The sequence below is a fragment of the Moschus berezovskii genome, chromosome 8, assembly GCF_049115385.1.
Source record: "Moschus berezovskii isolate FMDL1 chromosome 8, NW_MosBer_1.0, whole genome shotgun sequence".
In the NCBI taxonomy this organism is placed as follows: domain Eukaryota; kingdom Metazoa; phylum Chordata; class Mammalia; order Artiodactyla; family Moschidae; genus Moschus; species Moschus berezovskii.
Window position 1 is genome coordinate 65835201 of NC_142467.1, and position 18605 is coordinate 65853805.

At 45.2% G+C, this 18605-nt stretch overlaps 1 protein-coding gene across 3 annotated transcripts in view; it reads right to left on the bottom strand.

The window, feature by feature from the left end:
* PCBD2 (pterin-4 alpha-carbinolamine dehydratase 2) overlaps positions 1-17819 on the bottom strand; it is a 44895-nt gene extending 27076 nt beyond the window's left edge. Inside the window, exons 1-3 of one of the 3 annotated variants that reach the window (XM_055429141.2) lie at positions 17601-17699; positions 16874-16930; positions 14660-14791 (exon numbers count right to left, since the gene is read on the bottom strand). In XM_055429141.2, the coding sequence (XP_055285116.1) occupies positions 14660-14791; positions 16874-16885 (144 nt within the window). In that variant the 5' untranslated portion in view covers positions 16886-16930; positions 17601-17699. Of the gene's footprint in view, positions 1-14659; positions 14792-16873; positions 16931-17600 lie in introns of all 3 variants that reach the window. The other 2 variants (XM_055429140.2, XM_055429139.2) reach the window with 2 other exon arrangements.
* Positions 17820-18605: the final 786 nt, after the last annotated feature.

Consider the following 18605-nt stretch of genomic DNA (forward strand, 5'->3'; position numbering starts at 1 on the left):
TGAAGCCCTCCAAAATAAACACCATTTCTTAAAAACAACAAAGAAACAGACTCAATTTTGAACAGCTGAGTTGTTCCTTCAAAGGTCTAGGATGTTCCTAAATAGAACAGCATCCATATCTTGAATTATTCCACTATCCCTCAAAACACAGACTTGGGTTAGAAAAGAGCTGTGGCCTTAAAGTAGGAAGCTGGGCCTTGGAAGGACGGCTCATTGCTGCTTCCTCTGTGAGTCTGAGCAGCTTCCTTCCTACCACTCCTAAACTGGGCTTCCTAATACCCAAACTCACAAGGCTGCTGGGAAGCTTCAGTGAAAACACCTACGTTATTTCCCAGGTCACCCAACAATGAGCTACTAATGCCTAGAAAACGCTCACTGGTTTGTAAAATACTTTGTGACTCTTCAAACTGTCAGAAAGAAAACTGACTTGGCTTCATTTCAGGTAAATAATGCAATATTAGAATTACCTATCAATATTAAGAATGACCTTTAAATAATATTTTTATATCAAAAAATGTTTACATTAAAAAATGTATCAAATTTTTAAAACTTTTCTATCTGGAAGACCACCAAGTTATGATTTAAAAAAAAAGAAAGAAAAGAAAATCAGCCAAGAGGGCTGAACCAGTGGCTATAGAAAAGGAAAGGGATCTGAGATTAAAAGAACTGTCTGGAAACAGAAATGAGTGCCTAATTGATAACAGGTAAAAGGCCTGCGGCAGTGTGACATCTGTAGAGTCTTGGAAGAACCTGCCATGGTCCCTCAGGACACCAAGATTTATAAAAGTCTGGGTGTGTGTGGCTGAACTGTGGAGCCAAAATATCAAGTAAGTGCCAACCCCAGCCTTTCCTTATTGGAGGTGATTTACTAGAGATGCCACAAGTGGCCTGTTTCTTTCTCCAACACTTTAAAACTGCCTGCGGAACAAAGGCACAAATCAGTGCTGTTCTACTGGGAAAAGGCGCCATGGCCCTAAGGAGTATCCCATCATACACAGCAACTTAGGGGCCAGTAAGTTGGTCACCATTCAGAAACATCTGGTGTCTAGGAGCAAGGAATGAGAAGAAGTTCCTGGTGAGAGTTTTAGGTAATAACCTGTAGGAGACAAAAAAAAGAAAAACACTATGCTCCCCTGAGGCTAAGGGCACTGACCAGGGTCACCTATGTGAGCCCAATCAAGGGGCTTCATGGATTCAAAATACCTAGATGATACGGGGAGGGCACTGTGGGAGAGGTTCACAAGCACAAGCCAAGCCTTGGCCCTCAAGGTACTTAGACGTTAGACGCACAGAGACAAAGCTAAGTAGTCGCATTCCTCTGTTACACCATCTAAGCTGCACTCACATCCTAATTCTGCCACTGGTTCTCTGGCAGCTTCACCCCTAGGCCTCATTTGCTTCATCCCTTCAAGTGCTAACATTCACAGGTTGAATATCAAACAAGGTTGAAAGAAAACCACAAACAAATAAGATCATGCAAGGGCCGAATTACAAACAGAAAGAACAGACAGGAGACTAACATCTGTGGCTACAGACTTATATAAGGCACGTGAGCTCCACTTCCTCTCCAGGCTGGCCTGTGCCCCTCACTCTATCTGAATCATCCTTCTGATGGCCACGGATGACTCCAGGCTGCTTCATCTGTGATAATCTTTTAGAACTCACCTTACTTGGAGTGTCGGCAGAGCTGATTCCACTCTCCCTTTTAAAACACCGTCTTCCTTTGGATTCTGTGTACCACACTGGCCTGACTGTCTTCCTATTTCACTATAAAGTCTTTCTCAGTGGTCTGCCAGCACCTCCTCTTCTATCCAAGCCCTTAATGGATTGAGTTCTGAGCGCTCACCTCTGCTCACACTACAGTTTCTGCCTGGGTGACCTCATCTATTATATTGGCTTGGTTCCATACACATCTATGCCTCCCCAGTTATCTACAACCCAGACATAAAGCTACCTTCTTGGAGGTGATTTCGGGATGTCTCATAGCAACTCACACTTAACAATATCCAAACCAGAAACCTTGATCTGCGCACCCTAATCCTGTTCCTTTGCCACACTTACCCAACTCAGTAAATGTCACTTCTGACCACTCACTTCCTCAGGTCCTTAACCTGAAAGTCGTTCTTAACATCCCCTGCTCTTCTTCCTCACCACCCAGGGAAACTAACTCAGGGAAACTTGGGTTTTCTCTTGATATTTTTATGCCCTGCAAGAGTTATGTGTGGCATCATTGGTTCCTGCTCATGTAAAGAGCTGAAAGCAGCTCCAGCCTCCACACCTTTCTGCTTCCCTCCGTCACTCCCCAGTCCACCATCTCCTGCTGTGTCCACCGAGCGATGATGTTTCACCTGGACAAATCCAACAGCCTCCTTACTCTTCCCTTCATGTGACTTTTGTCCCCTTCTGCTTCCACTTCATTCTCTAAGTCCCCACACAGTCTGCCCACTTTCCATAATGCTGTACCCTCACCCTTCCTGTCCTCTTCCTGTCACTTTTCTGTGCTGCCATATTGTCCTATGTACATGAATGTCTTGGCTGACGCTCTAAGAACATTGATGATGCCAAAGAGATGCAAACACCAGGTTCTTACTAGACTGTGCTCCAAAGTCATTGTCCAGTTTCCAACAGTAGTAAGGAAGAACAGTTACACTGGCGAATTTGAAATCACTGATGATCACAGAGCTGGGAAAATCGTTGTTAACCTCATGGACAGGTTAAACAAGTGTAGAGTCCTCAGTACCAGATTTGATGTGAAGCTCAAAGACCTAAAAATATGGCAGACTGCCCATTTGGTTTCCTTATGCTGACAACCTCAGCTGGCATCATAAGAAGCAAAACAAAAACAAAGGAAAGAAAATTCTGATATTCTTTTCCTAGGGATGCAATACACACGTGCAAATAAAATACCAAATGGACAAAGGAATAAAAAGAAAAAGAAAATGCATCGACTTATTGGTTCCTTAAACAGATCTTCTTCCCTGACAGCTCTCCTCCAGCTGAATTCGGGTTTCACATTTTTCTCTCCCACATTTTTCTCTCTCTTTTCCACAGGAGAGGTGGTATCCATACCAACAAACTGACGCACGGATTGCCTAGCTCAAACCCCAACTCCTCTGTGGGGCCTTGGAAAAGTTCCTTAATATAAACTTTTATATCCTTATCTGTAAAATGAGTCAAATATTCTCTGTGAAGGTACGGATTTGTGAGGATTAAATGAATAAATACATGTGAAGTCCTCACCACATAGTGCCTGGCCCAAAGTTGAGTGTTCATTAAGCATTAACTATTAGGATGCTCCTTCATGGCACTTATCACAATGGGCAATTATATATGCACTACTTTCTTTGATTATGCTCTCTCTCCCCTTCTATGCTGTAAGCACCATGGAAATGGGGGAAACACCTGCTTTGCTCACCAAAGCACCTCTGTGTCTAGCACACTGCCTGGCCTACAGTAAGTGCACAGTAACTGTTTATTAGTGTTGCATGCATAAGATTAAAAAAACACCTTTCTCCAAATGTGGAGCGTGTGGTCAGATGGGGACAGGACAGGTGCAGGTGAGAAGCAGTGCACGAGGGGGAAGAACAGCTTGGAAACTGCAGCAAAGAAATGAACTGAAACACTCAGGGAGGGAGCTCCAGCTCCACTGTGGACACGACTGCTTCTACTCCCCCATCCCTGGTTTCCCCACCTCTTCCGTGACGGGGTGACTAGGATGACTCGGGTACCTCACCGTTCTAATCTCTAACAGACTCAAGAGGTAAGGTTAGAGATGGCAGGCGGCTTTGAAATCCTCTGAGAAGATGATGTCCTAGAAAACATAACGGGAAGGAGATGGGATTTTCTGAGCAGAGACCAACCTGGTTACAATGAAGCAGCACAAAAGCCAATGAAGGCAGAGGGCCTAGAGATAAAAAGCCATGGCCACAGGAGAGTAACGGGGCGGGAAGGTGCACCCAGACGGGAAGCACAGTCAGATCGGTTCCTGGTGACTGATCGCCAAGGTAAGTCTTCAGTTTCAGGCCTGGGGGCTTGAGAGAATGGTGGTCCAGCCGAGACAAACAAAGAGGTTTCTTTTAGGAAATTTCCTTGTAGGAAAGACAGAAAGATAAGAGTTCGCTTACAGAGACGTTAAACCTGAGGCAATGCTCAAAGAGGGAGAGAGTGACACAAGGACCCTCCTTGCCAGCCTTCAGCCCAGTTCACTGAACCAATCTTCGGGCCTTCACCGCCCCCACACATCATAGTAAGATGTGCCCTCTTGCTCCTCGTCCCTGACCTGTGCCATCTGCTGACCCCTCCCCAGTAACTCCTGCCCTCTATAAAACCTCTCAGATTTATCAAACCCCTGCCCCCACTCCAGGCGGGCTTCCTGGGTTACCCCTCTTTCGGCATCTTAGTATTTCATATTTCAGTGCCCGGTTAGCATGGCAATTTAAAAGATCAACTATCCATATCTTATACAAGTCAGATGTTCCACCTCCACAACCAAACTGGCAACTCTTCTGGGCAGGGACGAAATCAGGTATTTCTTTTGCATCTTTCTCCTTCCAGGCCTTGGGCCTAGACAGTGCCAGTCCTTCAGTGGGTGCCAACCCAGAGATCTCGCTACACTCACTGATCCTGCCAGAGACAGGCCCTCTGGCTCTCAGTGGAGAGACCAGATGGCATCCAGCCTCACTGGGTCTGCTCCGGGCACATGGTGCACGTCCATGGCCAGGGTTGCGGTGGCAAGGACAAGGCATTTCAAGCCAGTTTGATGAACAATATAGCAGAAGGCCACAATCCTGACTTACTAGCTGAGAGCACAGGAGCAAACTGATTCATTAGTAGCATTTATTATTTTGATAAAACTGACTTTAACAATACAATTAAACTATGCAAATAAATGTAAAGGTCTCCTTTAAATCATTTTCCATAACCTCCGATTGCTCAACAGGGATATCTTGGTTGCTCCCACACAAGTACAGCTTTGTTTGTTCTGGTTTGTGAATAGTCCCTTTCTCAGGGAAGTATTGTCAAACCCATTTAAGGCAGAAAAGTAATCCAACAGGCAATCCTTGGAAAACAAGGAAAACACAGAAGAAAAAAAAAAAAAAAACACCTTTCTATACCAGAGTAGGATCTAAAAACATTGCTAAGGGATCCAGAGATGAGTCTGGCACCTAGTAATCGTGATGCGACCCTAAGTGACCAAGGCCAGGCCACGATCTCAGTCTGGTTCAGTGTCCTGTAAAATTCAGGAGACTAATTCTAGTGAATTAGTCAGAATAGCTCAATCCAGCCTGGATCAGAAGGGCAACATGATAACAATAAATTACCTGCAGGACAGGGGAGAGGGTGCATTGCTTTGTTTTATAAAGGCTGCACAGAAAAGAGCACAGCACTGAGAGCTCAGAGCCGGGGTGAGCTCAGTGCCGGGGTGAGCTCAGGTGGGCTACACGCCTCCTGAGGTCGGAGAAGCACTGGACACCACCTGGCCACAGAATCGTGAGTATGGAACTGTATCAGCTGTTCAGAAGAGCTAACTAGTTGATAAAGCCACTTCATCAGGCACCCACGGTCTGTATTTCCGCACAGCTGGATGCAAGTTTCTGTGTCATGGCTCTAATGCACCAAAACCCTACTGACCAAACTCTTGCTGTGCAAACCTAAACACTATTGATAATGGCTGCACTGAAGCAATGGACTGGCATACCAAAGAAAAACAGAAAAGAACAAGACCAAAATATTTTTAAGTGATTACTTAAGTTCTCCTTTAAATTATTTTCCGTAATTATCGAGCCAGCAGTCCATTGTTATTAATTCATATTCAGCCTATTTAAGCGGTACCAGCAATGCAGGCTGAAATCAAATGCCTCGGTAATTTCCTAACTTTCGAGTGTTATTTTCTTGTCAGTTAAATTTAAAGCAGCCCATTTGTGACCACATTATACCCAGTTAATCTCATCTAAAGTGCTTCTCAAACCCTAACAGCTACACTAAGGTTTTATACTAATGAAAGCAATTTACATAAATGAAATTTATGTCAATGCATTTCATGACAAATTTTTTATTTTATAATAATTATAGTACTTATATGATAACATCTGTTGATATTCACAGTCTAAACCTGGCAAAGATTTAAACCCACAACATTTTCCATGCATCATGTACATTATCTGTGAAAAGCAATAAAAAAAAACAATGAATGCATTAATCATACCAATATCATCTGCAAAGCATAAATCTGAAATACCTTTCACGTCAGCTCAAACTGCTTTTTATTTTTTACACACCTGATTTTACGCCATCTGTAAAAGGGCAAGACAAAGACTTTTGAGGAAATTATATTTCTTGGCTGTTTGACTTTTACAAAATACTCAGGCAAAGTTGTGTAAACAGAAGATTTACTATACGACTAAGAAAAAACGATGCAGTTAAAAGTCCATTTTTATTAAAGGACGGTGTAATGACCACAGTGTTTTCACATTGCAGTGTGGTGTCATATTTGCATTTTTTACACCTGTTTTACATTTCCCCTCGTCTATCTATCACATGTGTTTTTACAAATACACATCAGGCCTAAACCTATTCTATGACATAAACAGCAGAAGCAAGACTCTGAATGACAACATTTGAGGCTTTAATTTCCCTATCTTGATGGACATAAAACCAACATCCCAGCCACCACCTGACAACATCAGCGTGTCCTTCCCAGGGCTCCCGGAACAACTTCAAAGTGAAAATCAACATGAATACACCACACAGATATTCTTACTCGCTTCTTAAATTTTAGGTAAGTTTACAAAAATGCTTACCAAAAAAGTTTACATAAATGTGAGCATCTCTACTGTCTACTCCAATGATAACTGTGAGCACTTTCTCGGGGTTCTAGCTGGCTAACAAAGCCCATCTGTGGGCACATGTTATGAGCAAGCTACCGGTGTGATACTCAGACACGTTTCCACTTTACCTGGCTCCTGGACACACAGATACTAGTTTAAACTTTAAAAGCAAAATGATACTTTCTAACCTCCATGGTGCTGAAGCCTCAGGAACATTCCCGCTGAAGTGTTTCTCTACCTTCTCCAGGCAGGCAACAACCACTTTCAAGAGCACTCAGATGTGACATTTATATTACAGCACTACTGACTCATAGCTTTGATGTGCACCAAGATGTGGTATCCAACAATGAACAATAAAACTTGGACTAATTCTTTCACAAGGACAGCGCCTGAGACCTCCACCCATGTCCTTTGAGAACCGTTAAGATTTTCATTAACGGTTGTCTGTCTTCTGGTATCAACAAGCCTTTGACTTCACTAAGTGTTTCAAAATGTTAACCATAAGCCTATTATCAAATTCCTCAATAAAACATCTTTACAAAGTAAGTCAGCGACAGTAACTTTCAACTGTTTTACAGCAGAAGCTCCAGGCACAGGAATAGAAACCATTTTACAAACCCCCAAACTTACATATGGTGCTACTGCGGCTAGACACACAGAAACCTCCCCCACTGCCGCCACCACCACAGCCTAGGCCATTCTGAAGGCCTCTCACCACCCCAGTGCCTTTCATGGCAGCAGTTACATTCACCAAAATGTGATGAACAATATATAGCATGAACAGAGCTTGGACCCTGCCCTGCGAGAGATACTCTACTTGGACCAACTATTAGACTGAACCGTGTCCTAACAAAAGAGCCATTTTTGTAGGTTAAACCTGGCTAAGCATCAGTCAGTTCCTAAGTCCCTCTAACAAAATCAAATGCCCTGCGCAGGCCTACCTAATAAAGCATAGACAAGGTATAGGAGTTCCTCCAGGAATGCAGAGAACTACAGTTCTTTCTCACAAAGCTCGTGAATCAAAAGTGATCTCCATCACCAAGTGGAAACTCCGTATCTCCTCCACCCAGAACTCTTCACTCATTCAAAACATATCTAACTAGGTCAGTTGCCCCACCCCCACTCTCTATCTATTCCTGATACAAGTTTGTTTCTGTGCTGAACAACAGTGCTCCAGTACCCAAGAGTGAGAAATCGGAGAGCCTTCCCCGGTGGTGGGGGGAGGCCTCTGACGCTGCCGGGACCACCTGGCTCCTGCCCTGGAGGGCTCCACCTGCTGGCATCTTGAGTAGCTGGTGCCTGGGTTTCAAAGCTTCACCTTCGGCACCTGCTTCCAAAGCATAAAATTTCCTCTGATTTTGTAAGCTTCCCACTTGTCCCCACATGACAGTGCCGAATAAAACGTATCTTTATGGAAGGGTCACACCCACATTTCTAACTGACATTCTGTTCTTTCAATGCAGTCACCCTGCAGTTGCCAAACACCTCAGAATACGTTTACATGTCACTTAGAGACCTCTCCCTCCTTATGTCTACACGAAGAGAAAGAAAAGCAAAACTCCTTTACAAATGCTGACCCCACCCTTTGTCTAAGCACTCCAAATGTTGAAACTTCCTGCCTCAGCCTTGGCACTCCGTGCTCAGAAAACTCATGGAGTCTCACCATTGCCTTTGCATCGCCACCGAGGAAAGACAGTGGGCTGACAGCAACTGAAACCCATGGCCACTTCCTCCACCTATGCTATTCCCTCGGGAATTTTCACACCTATAATCACTAAGTATCTGCACTGATCTGAGCTACCAAATGCACGTGAACTATTTGGAACTAACCATATCTTGGAATAAGATGTCTGAAAGGAAAAAAAAAATCTTCTTTATAGTAAAACCTAGTATAACCCATGGAGAAGGCAATGGCACCCCACTCCAGTACTCTTGCCTGGAAAATCCCATGGATGGAGGAGCCTGGTAGGCTGCAATCCATGGAGTCGCTAAGAGTCGGACACGACTGAGCGACTTCACTTTCACTTTTCACTTTCATGCATTGGAGAACGAAATGGCAACCCACTCGTGTTCTTGCCTGGAGAATCCCAGGGACAGGGGAGCCTGGGGGCTGCTGTCTGTGGGGTCGCACAGAGTCGGACACAACTGATGCAACTTAGCAGCAGCAGCAGCAGTATAACCCAAAGCGCTGAGAAGTGTTTTTCATCCAGGGTAAATGAAAATCTTTCTAAAATGTGTGGTTCAATTTCTACAGCAGTAAAATAAATGAATTCTACAGCAAACTTAGGATACCGTTTCACATATACCCACCACATAAGCAAAGCATTTAAAAACTGTAACACCCTACAAAGGTAATCTCACTTCTGAAAGATTTATTATAAGTAAAATGACAAGACTGTGTAAAGAACTGAAAAATGTTCACACCCTACTTAGCCAACAAAACAGAACATTTTTTACCTATATATTTAGCAAAGACCAAATATATATATATGCTAACACCCAGTGTGGAGTGAAGTCTCTTAAGGGAGATGCGGGTCATCAGCTCTGCCCACAATTCCCTCCAGGGTATAACGTCACAGCCTGGAGAGGTGCTGTCACATGGAGCACAGTGGGCCTCCCATGACTCTGCCAAGGGCAGGGCTGCAGGGAGGGAGATGTGGTCTCAGCAAGGCGTACACATGCGTGTGGAAATGCCTGCTCACAAGAAAGAAACTACAAGCCCACAGGGCTGGAGTAGACATCTTGTCATATCCATTTGGCATACACGGGGAACTGTACCTGGAAAATAAACGTGTAGATTCAGACAATGGGTAAGTATATTTTAAAAGCTGATAAACATCACTTCACTGCCCTGCAAAGCGGATGCATTAGTTGACACTCCGACCTCTTCACTCTCCGTCCCGCACATCACAGCTGCACTTCCCTCCTCACCAGCTTAGACTCCAAGGTCCAATATTTTGACCCCTTATCTGCACATGTCCTTAGTTTCCTTGCCCCCTATTCCACCACTGCAGTCTTCTGGCAAAAGTTCAGCGCTTGTTAGGTTCATGCAACTCAATGACAAAAAACAAACAAACTATTCAAAAAATGGGCAGAAGATCCAAATAGACATTTCTCCAAAAAAGACATACAGATGGCCAAGAGGCACATGAAAAGATGCACAACATCACCAATTATTAGAGAAATGCAAATGAAAACTACAATAAGGTACCACCTCACACCGGTCAGAATGGCCACCATGAAAAAGCCTACAAATGACAAATGCAGAAGAGGGAGTGCAGAAAAGGAAACCCGCCCTGTTCCTCCTGTTGGTGGGAATGTAAATTGGTAAAGCCACTATGAAAAACAGTTTGGAGGTTCCTTAAAAAAAACTAAAAACAGAGTTGCCATATGATCCTACAATGCCACTCCTAAGCGTATATCTGGACAAAAAGATAGTTCAAAAAGATACACGCACCCCTATGTTCACTGCAGCACTATTCACAATAGCCAAGACGTGGAAATGACCTAAATGTCCATCAACAGATGCAGGACATGTAGTATACATAAAAAACGGAGTACTACTCAGCCATAAAAAGAACGAAATAACGCCATGTGCAGCAACACGGATGGACCTAGAGATTACACTAAGTGAAATACATCAGAAAGAGAGATAAATATCATGTGCCATCACTTATATGTGGAATCTAAAATACGACTCAAATCTATCCACAGAACAGAGACAGACGCACAGACATAAAGAGCAGGTCTGCTGAGGGGTAGGGATGGACTAGGGTCTGAAATCAGCAGACACAGACTATCATATAAAGGGCGGACAAACAACAAAGCCCCACTGTACAGCGCAAGAAATTATGCCAGGATAAACCATAAGAGAGGAGAACATGAAAAACAATGTGCACACAGGCAAATAAAACTGAATCACGGAACAGCAAGAACTAACACAAATTGTGAATCAACTGTACTTCAAAAAAGAAATTAATTAAAAAAAAACACTTCAGCCTTCATGAAGCCCAACCCAACACCTTCTCCAAGCCTGTGTAAAAACACACAGGATCTTCACCTTAAATCTTTGCCCATGTATCCCCAGTGACACTGAGACCTGCTCAGCAGCCAACCACACTTCGCTAGTCCCTTCGCCGTCTCAGTCTCTAAGAGGACTGCTTCTTGCCTATTTTCCTGTTTCCCCAGAGCTCCAACACTCCTCCCTCCCACCCTGACTCATTCTCAGTTGATGACTTCACTTCAAAAAAACAGAAGCCATCAAAGGAAAAAGCACCTTCTTCAGGACAAACGGAGCAACCTACCTGCACCTGTACACGTACACTCAGCATTCCTTCCATCACAATGGACACAGCACACCTGCACCTCCACCTGCCCGTTCCAGCCCAGCCCATCCATGACGGAGCTCTCACAATTATCCTTTCTGGAGGTGCCCTGTTATCTCCAGCCTGAACTCTGATCTCCTATCTCCAGCTGTTGATGGACATCGCCACTTAGGTGACTAGTATCTCAAACCTGACATGTCTAACATAGGGATTCTTAATTCCCTACCCTGATCTCTGCCCCACTTTCCTCAGGCAAGAAAATGACACTCCCCTTTACCCTACAGCTTGAGCCAGAGCCTTGGGATCATCCTTGACCTTCTCATTCTCCCCACATCCAATCTGACAGTCTGGATCATCCTACCTTCAAAATAAATGAGAAATCCTTCATTTCTCTCCACATTCCACTGCTATTGCCATGGTCTCCTACCATCTCTTGCCTAGCCTATTACATGGCAACTTCCACACTCTGCCTGGTGCCACTCTTGCCCTTCCACCATCTGCTCATCACAGAACAGCCAGGGTGAGCTCTTTAGAACATAACCCAAACCATGGCACTTCTCTGCCTGCAATTCTCCAAGAGCTTTCTTTCAGAGGATAAAACTCACACTCCGTGTCAAGGTCACAAAGTTCCTGTGCTTGGCCCCTCCCTCTCTCTAACCCCTTCTCCCTTCTGTCCCCTCCAGAACGCTGGCCTCCTGGCTCTTCCATAGTCCGCTAAGATCCCTCCTGCTCGAGATATCTGGCCCCTGCTGTCTCTTTACCCGCAGAGCTCGTTCTCTAGCTCCTCACGTGCTGAACTCCCTTGTATTACTCAGGCCTCAGGGTCCCCTCCCCAGGCCGCTCCAGCGTAAACAGTGTGCTCACCTCCTCACCCCTCTCCATCCCAAGACCCTGCTTTACTCTCCCTCATGACTTACTACTACCTAAAATTACACTATCTATTCACTTGTTTATTGCCTAACTTCTCCACTAGAATGGGAGCTACATGCACTTAGAATAGTGTCTGGCACAGGGGAGGTGCTTAATAAATATTCGTTAATGAGTATTACCTTTACAATAAAAATGAAACTACTTTTTAGAAATGTAAATGCGTGTACAATTGTCACATTATGAATAAACTATACATGTGGAGAAAGACTACAAGAGGATAGAAAAAAAGACAGAAGTAGTTGCAATGGGAAAAATTTTTAATTTATACCACCCTATTTTAATGTTTTATAGCATTGCTTTATAATTTAAAATGTACCTTTTCTGTATTGAAAAATAAGTGAAAGATAAGTGACGATCTAACAGGGCCAGAGGGTCACCAGTCTAAACATTAGTTGTGAAAAAGACAAAATCAGTCCAACACCTGGCAGCTGCCTGGACTATGATCGCCTAAGCCTCTAAGTTGCTAGAAGCCCGCCTGGCACTCACATCTAGGCCATGGTGTTGAAAATCAACATCAGACAGGGTTGCCCTGTGACCATGAAAGATGAGAACAAAAATAAAACCGTTCCTGTAACAATGACTGTAATCGTGACAATAACAGAATCACGGACACGAACTCTCCAATATCTCAGCACAGACAAAACACGAACACTGTCCAAATCACAAAACACCAAACACCTGCCCACCCACCCCCAGGCTAATGGGAGACTGCTGCCTCTTTACCAATTTCAGCTTTGGTCCCACTGTAGTCCATTCTCCCTACAGATAAGATTTATTAAAATAGTGAATCGCAGAAGAACCCATTTTCTGACAGCATCCAACCCAGATCTAAGCCCTGATCCTTAAAGACTCCAAAATCACTAGCACCAGCCCAAACCCTGTGGTAAGTTTTTCCCTACACCATCCTCCTGAGATGCCCCACAGCCCCCCGTATAGGGTAAGCACTCTCCCTCACTGCAACAAGCAACAGCCCAGCTCGTTCAGCTCTGGCCATGTTCCTGGTGGTCTCTGGGTGGTGGGCGCTGACACCTGTCATGACCTCAGTTGCCATTACATGCTGAAGTCACAAGAGCCTGGCTCGAAAACTGACCCCAGGACATAATCTCAGGGCTGGTTCTCTGAGTATGTGCCCTGATGGCAGCTGATCTTCTTGTCACCTGCCTCTTTCTCCTAAAAGGTGAGTGAAGGTAGGGTAAAAAAAAGTCAAGTTAATTAAATGCCCTGGTGAATAATATTACTATTAATCAAGGATGCCCTGCACAGCTTCCAAAGGTACCCTGAGCACAAGGTTAAGAATGGGGCTGGATGACTGACTCATGGGCAGAGCCCTAGGCAACACTCCTCAAGTACTTTAAGCCACATGTTCAAGCCCAATAAATTAGCCCAGGCTTAAAGAAGTCAGGCTGTACACATGTAAGAATTTTAATAAGCTTGGAAAATGCTACCTAGAGCTTATGCACAAGCTTACTGTACCAATGGGATTCCCTGCCACCAGCCACAGAGTGCTAAGCCCCTGACAAGAGCCATCGAGCACGTGGGGCAGCAGGGACACGGAGCCTGCTTGGTCCAGGCTTCCTCAGGAGTGGGAGACACAGCAGAAGGCTGGCAGCCAGATGGATGGAGAGCAGAATGGGGCGTGCAGCACAGTGGAGCCAACGGCATTTACTAGGAAAACATGCTGAAGGTTTCTTTGGTGGAAATCTGGTCCTCACACCCTTCCAGAAACTAGCAAACACTGTAATCAATGTCTGCATTTAGCCAATGCTTGTTTGTACCCAGAACTGTGTTAGGTACAATAGACAGTTATTTGAGCAAACATGGTCTCTGCCTTCTAGATGCTGACACCTAATATAAATAAAAACAATAAATCTGTCCAGAGGATTACCAAACTAACTGAACAAACATGGAACAGTCTAAAGCTTGGACCTTATATAAATGCAGTGGAGTAAGAACTGAAGGGTAAGTCATGGGAGATGACTCTCTAAACAGGGTGGGGCCCTAATGGAACAGTTCTCCTGTTAAGGCTCAATCTTCAAGGTGGGGGCCAGCTTTCAAGAAAAGTTACAAGGGCTGGCTATTGGACTTGGAGAAAATGAACCAATCAGAAGAGGGTGCAGCCTGGAGACTGATTTAGAGACAGAAATGCAACTATCAGGAGAAAGAAAACTTGACAATCATCCAAGAAACCTGGGGGAAATCAGTCAAGCAGGTGTATGTTTCCCAACCGTTTTTACTCATGCCCCCTTGTGAAAAATATAAAAAGCTGACACTCCATTAATGTTATTTAAAATTTGAAAGGGAATTAAATATCCTAACAAACACCAAATCAGAGCAATAGTGGTTTCAGAATTTGATTTTTCCAAATCACACAAATCATCCTCTTCCCCTAGAGTTGAGAATCACCCAGTTGGGTGGCAGGAAAGAGTAACTATCACTGAATTATTTAGGAAGAACAGATTTAGATCCTGGAGCCACAGGGCACCAGACAACCAGTACCAATAGAAAGAGTTACAGCCTAAGGTGACCAAAAAAAAAAAAAGAAAAACCATGACACAAGCAAGAATATGTACTAATTACCTGATTAAAATTTTTGAAAGAGAACTCTTTGTAGATGGCATCTCTCTCATTTAATTCCAACCATCCTGCTGCTTTAAGGTCAAGTATCATCTGGCTCCTCTCCTCTGCAGTCAACTGGTGGGTACCTGCTGACTATGAAAAGAACACATTTAATACCTGAAATGTAGAGGTTTGGTTAAATTCAAATACATGTACAGCTCTTTACTTTATGTAGAGATACAGAAAAAAGTCTTAAGGACTACGATTTCTAACCATCTCTGATTCTTTTGTTCTCAAAATACAAAGTTCTCAAAAGAGATAAAAACAAGACTGGCTCTGTACAAAATAAGTTGCCTCCATGGTATGTGGGCTTATCACCCCTTACAAACGCCTCTAACTTTACAATTCAGCTTTCCTGGTTTCTTACAGACAAAGTTGAGGTTGACCATCTGGACATCTTACCAAAGATCATAACCAATGGCCAACATTCCAGGACTTAGGAAACTGAGGTAACACACTCACCCAAGGAATCCTGCAAGTCCAGCAGCAGAACCAGGATTAGAACTCAGGACTCTCAATTCCTGGTCCACTCTCTTTGGATGGCCCCATATCACCTCAGCAGCCTTCAGTCCTTACTCACATGGGTCTCAGCTATCTGAGTTCACCATCCCCTTTCAATCCCAGTTAAGACCGATCAATCCTCAGAGAGGAAAAAATAAATGCACATTTACAGGGGATTTTGTAAAATAACTTCTGGGCATTCACACACCCTCTGGGCTATAGGTTAAAAAGCCCTTGCTTTAGTGGAGTGAGTTTTCTCAGAAGCATCAGTAAGACAAACTCCCTCAACCATCTGGCCACAGCACTGCCCACTTGGAAGCACTTGTGCACAACTGTCCACCTTGTTCCTATCCATCCTGGTGAGGACATTCCCAAACCCAGAGTTCTGTTAGTTAACAGGCCCACACTTGCCATGCTACTTGTTTTTTAACTGAAAGAACTCTAAGCAGCATGACAGACAGAGAAAAGAACACCCTAGGAGAAGTCAGAAGAGGTACGTTCTCATTCTGCCCACCAGTACCTCCTGTCTTACCCGTATGCTGGGCGATCACCTGCTCAGGTGAGGGAGGGACTGGCCCCTGAAAGAACTAACTAACTTAAGGGTTCCTTATCAAAGGGCAACCAAAGGCTGAGCTGGATACTCTGCCCTGAAACTTCAATTCATTCCCACTTCAGAAATCCTAAAACCTTTTATCAGTGTAATTAAGGCAAAGTAAGTAAACTTATAGACAATCTGCAAAAAGGAAAAAAGGATGCTAATGAGCCAACCTTCTAGTTTCTCTTCCTTGCTTAGTCAGCTACCCTTCCCTACAACTAACAGGAGATAATGAGAATGCCTCTTAATTAAATAAAGATGTTTAAAGGCTTGTTATCAAAAACCACATACCATTAAAAAGAAGCATCTATTCATTAGCTTTTTAATGACAGCTGGGAAAAATTTCACAGAAGACCTACTACAGGAAATTAACTAAAAACTTTAAACATTTAAATATTTTAATTCAACTAAGACTATTTTGCTAAGGAAACAATTATCACTGAATAGCTGCAAAGAAAACTATTGACTATGCTGCAGGTTATGCAGCAGCCACTGGGAGTCTGTGGAGCACACTCTGGGCTGCTTTCCTCCTCCCTAAACCTCCACATCTGCACTGAGGTCCATGAACTGTGCTCACTGCTGGTGTCCACCTAGGAAGAGGAACCAGGTACAGCACTGGAAAATGGAGTCACTTCACCCAGATAACATAAACAGTCCCCTTGAGGACACACACTCCACAGAACCCTTTGTGGTGGACTTAATTTTCTTTCTGTGGGAGCTGTGCAGAGAGACAGGGAAAGCATAGGATTTGGAGAGCAATCTTCAATCCAAGCCTAGCTTTGTTGCTTTCAGCTGTGGATGCTGAGTAACTCTCAGCCTCTCTGAATCGCAATGTTTTAGAGTGCGGATGTTACCACATACACCTGCCAAGATTTTTAAAAGGCTTAAAGAGATCTTAAGTGTGGAGGCACCCAGCATACAGCCTGGCACGTGGCAGCCACTCCAAACGCATCTGTTTACTCACTCCTCCCCAATGCCACCACTGTACTCCATCACTGTACTCCATCACCAGCGCCCTAGATAGAAGTGTGCCTTAGGACACGCCTAGGTGACAGTAAGCACTCAACTTGTGTTCTCACCTTAATGGCCATGAAGCAGAATGCTTATCTTCTCCATCACCGAGTCACATTTTTTTTCTATTAAAAAAAAAATTCAAACTGCCAAATGGGCTCTAACAAGCAATTTAAGAAAATGAAACGGTGAGTTTAATACAACATATTCCCACTAGGTGGTGCTGCATGTTAAAACTTTCTCTCAACTTTGCCCCCAATATATTAATTTATAAAACGGGGGAATGGACCGGGCGCCTCTAGGGATAAAAAAAAAAAAAAAAAAAATCAGTGTGCAACTCAAAAGATAATTTATTAGTAATTACTCCAAAAAATTAACACCAAGACAGACGAGTTAATTCAACATTCAGGGCCCCGTTTACAGAGAGCGAGAAACGGTGCCTGCTCTCACCGAGCGCACAATCTAGACGACCCGACAAGCAGCTTTCGTCACATCACGAGTGAAGAATTTTCACAACTGCTTTTCATACTGACTTTATTTTTTTTAACACTTAAGTCGTGGTGGTTTGTTTTCCGGTTGGCAATTTCGGAGACTACGACGAAATTCTAAGCCGAGAGAAAACTGGAAGATGCTACGGCCACCCCTGTCTCAGACCAGCGCGTCGGCAGGCGCCGGGTGCCCAAACGTGGCTTCCCGAAGTCAGGCCCGCTTCGGGGCCCGCCCCGGGCCCTTCGCCCCTCGGCCGGCGTGGCTGGGCCTCGGCCTCCTCCCGCACCGCGGGCCCTCGGCACTCACCATGGCCGCGAGGCTCTGGCTCCTGCCTCCCAGCGCCGCGAGCCAGCGCCGCGTCGCCCCGCGCGTCCCCAGCGCCGCCGCCATAGCCTCGCGCCGAGGGCTGCCCGGCGCGCTGCCTGCCCGCCGCCCGCGGCCCCGGGGCCAGGGCCGTGCGGGAAGCTCCTAGCGGCGGCCTAGGCCGTCCCGCAGAGCCCTGCCCCGCCGCGCAGGCCCAGACGCGGACCGGCCCCGGAAGGCCGCTAGGAGCGTCGATGGCGGGCAACCCCGCAGGCCCCCGCAGGCCCCCGCAGGCCCCCGCAGGCCCCCGCAGGCCCCCGCAGGCCCCCGCAGGCCCCCGCAGGCCCCCGCAGGCCCCCGCAGGCCCCCGCAGGCCCGGGCGCTGTCAGCCCGGCCGGACGGGCCTTCAGCGCCATCGCCGCTCGGGCGCCAGGTTTCCCGCCTGCTGTGGGGCGGGAGGCTGGCGCGGCTCTGAGGATGGACCTGCCGTTCTCTTTTCGGTGTCCGGCCCTCGCGTTGTCGCTGCCTCGCCCACTGTCTGACCTCGCTGGGGCAAACAGCACCTGTGGGCTGGAGGATGTCGCCGCTGGCGACAGGAAGAGATGAGCCGCAGGGGGGTCGGGGGGTGCCTGGAGACCACTGCACTCTACTAGCGGTTGTGGGACAGTGAACTACAGCGATGCGAACAGGGCCTTCTAAGTCGGGGAGCCACCGGTTGAATCTAAGCTCTACGCTGTTATTACTTAGCTGCCAGTGTCCTGGGCAGACTAACTCATCTCTCTTTATCTAGATAAAATAATTTGGAAAACCTAGCTCACAGTGCTTTCTAAAAGGTAGCACACTCAGTAGGCAGTCCAGAAATAACATGTGGGCAGATTTAGATAAATTATATATATATATATATATATTTGGACAAAAGGGGTAGTTTTTCTTTTATATATTTGTATTAGTATTTTATTCTTATCGTTCCTTTTTTTGAGATATAATTCACATACCATAAAATTCATC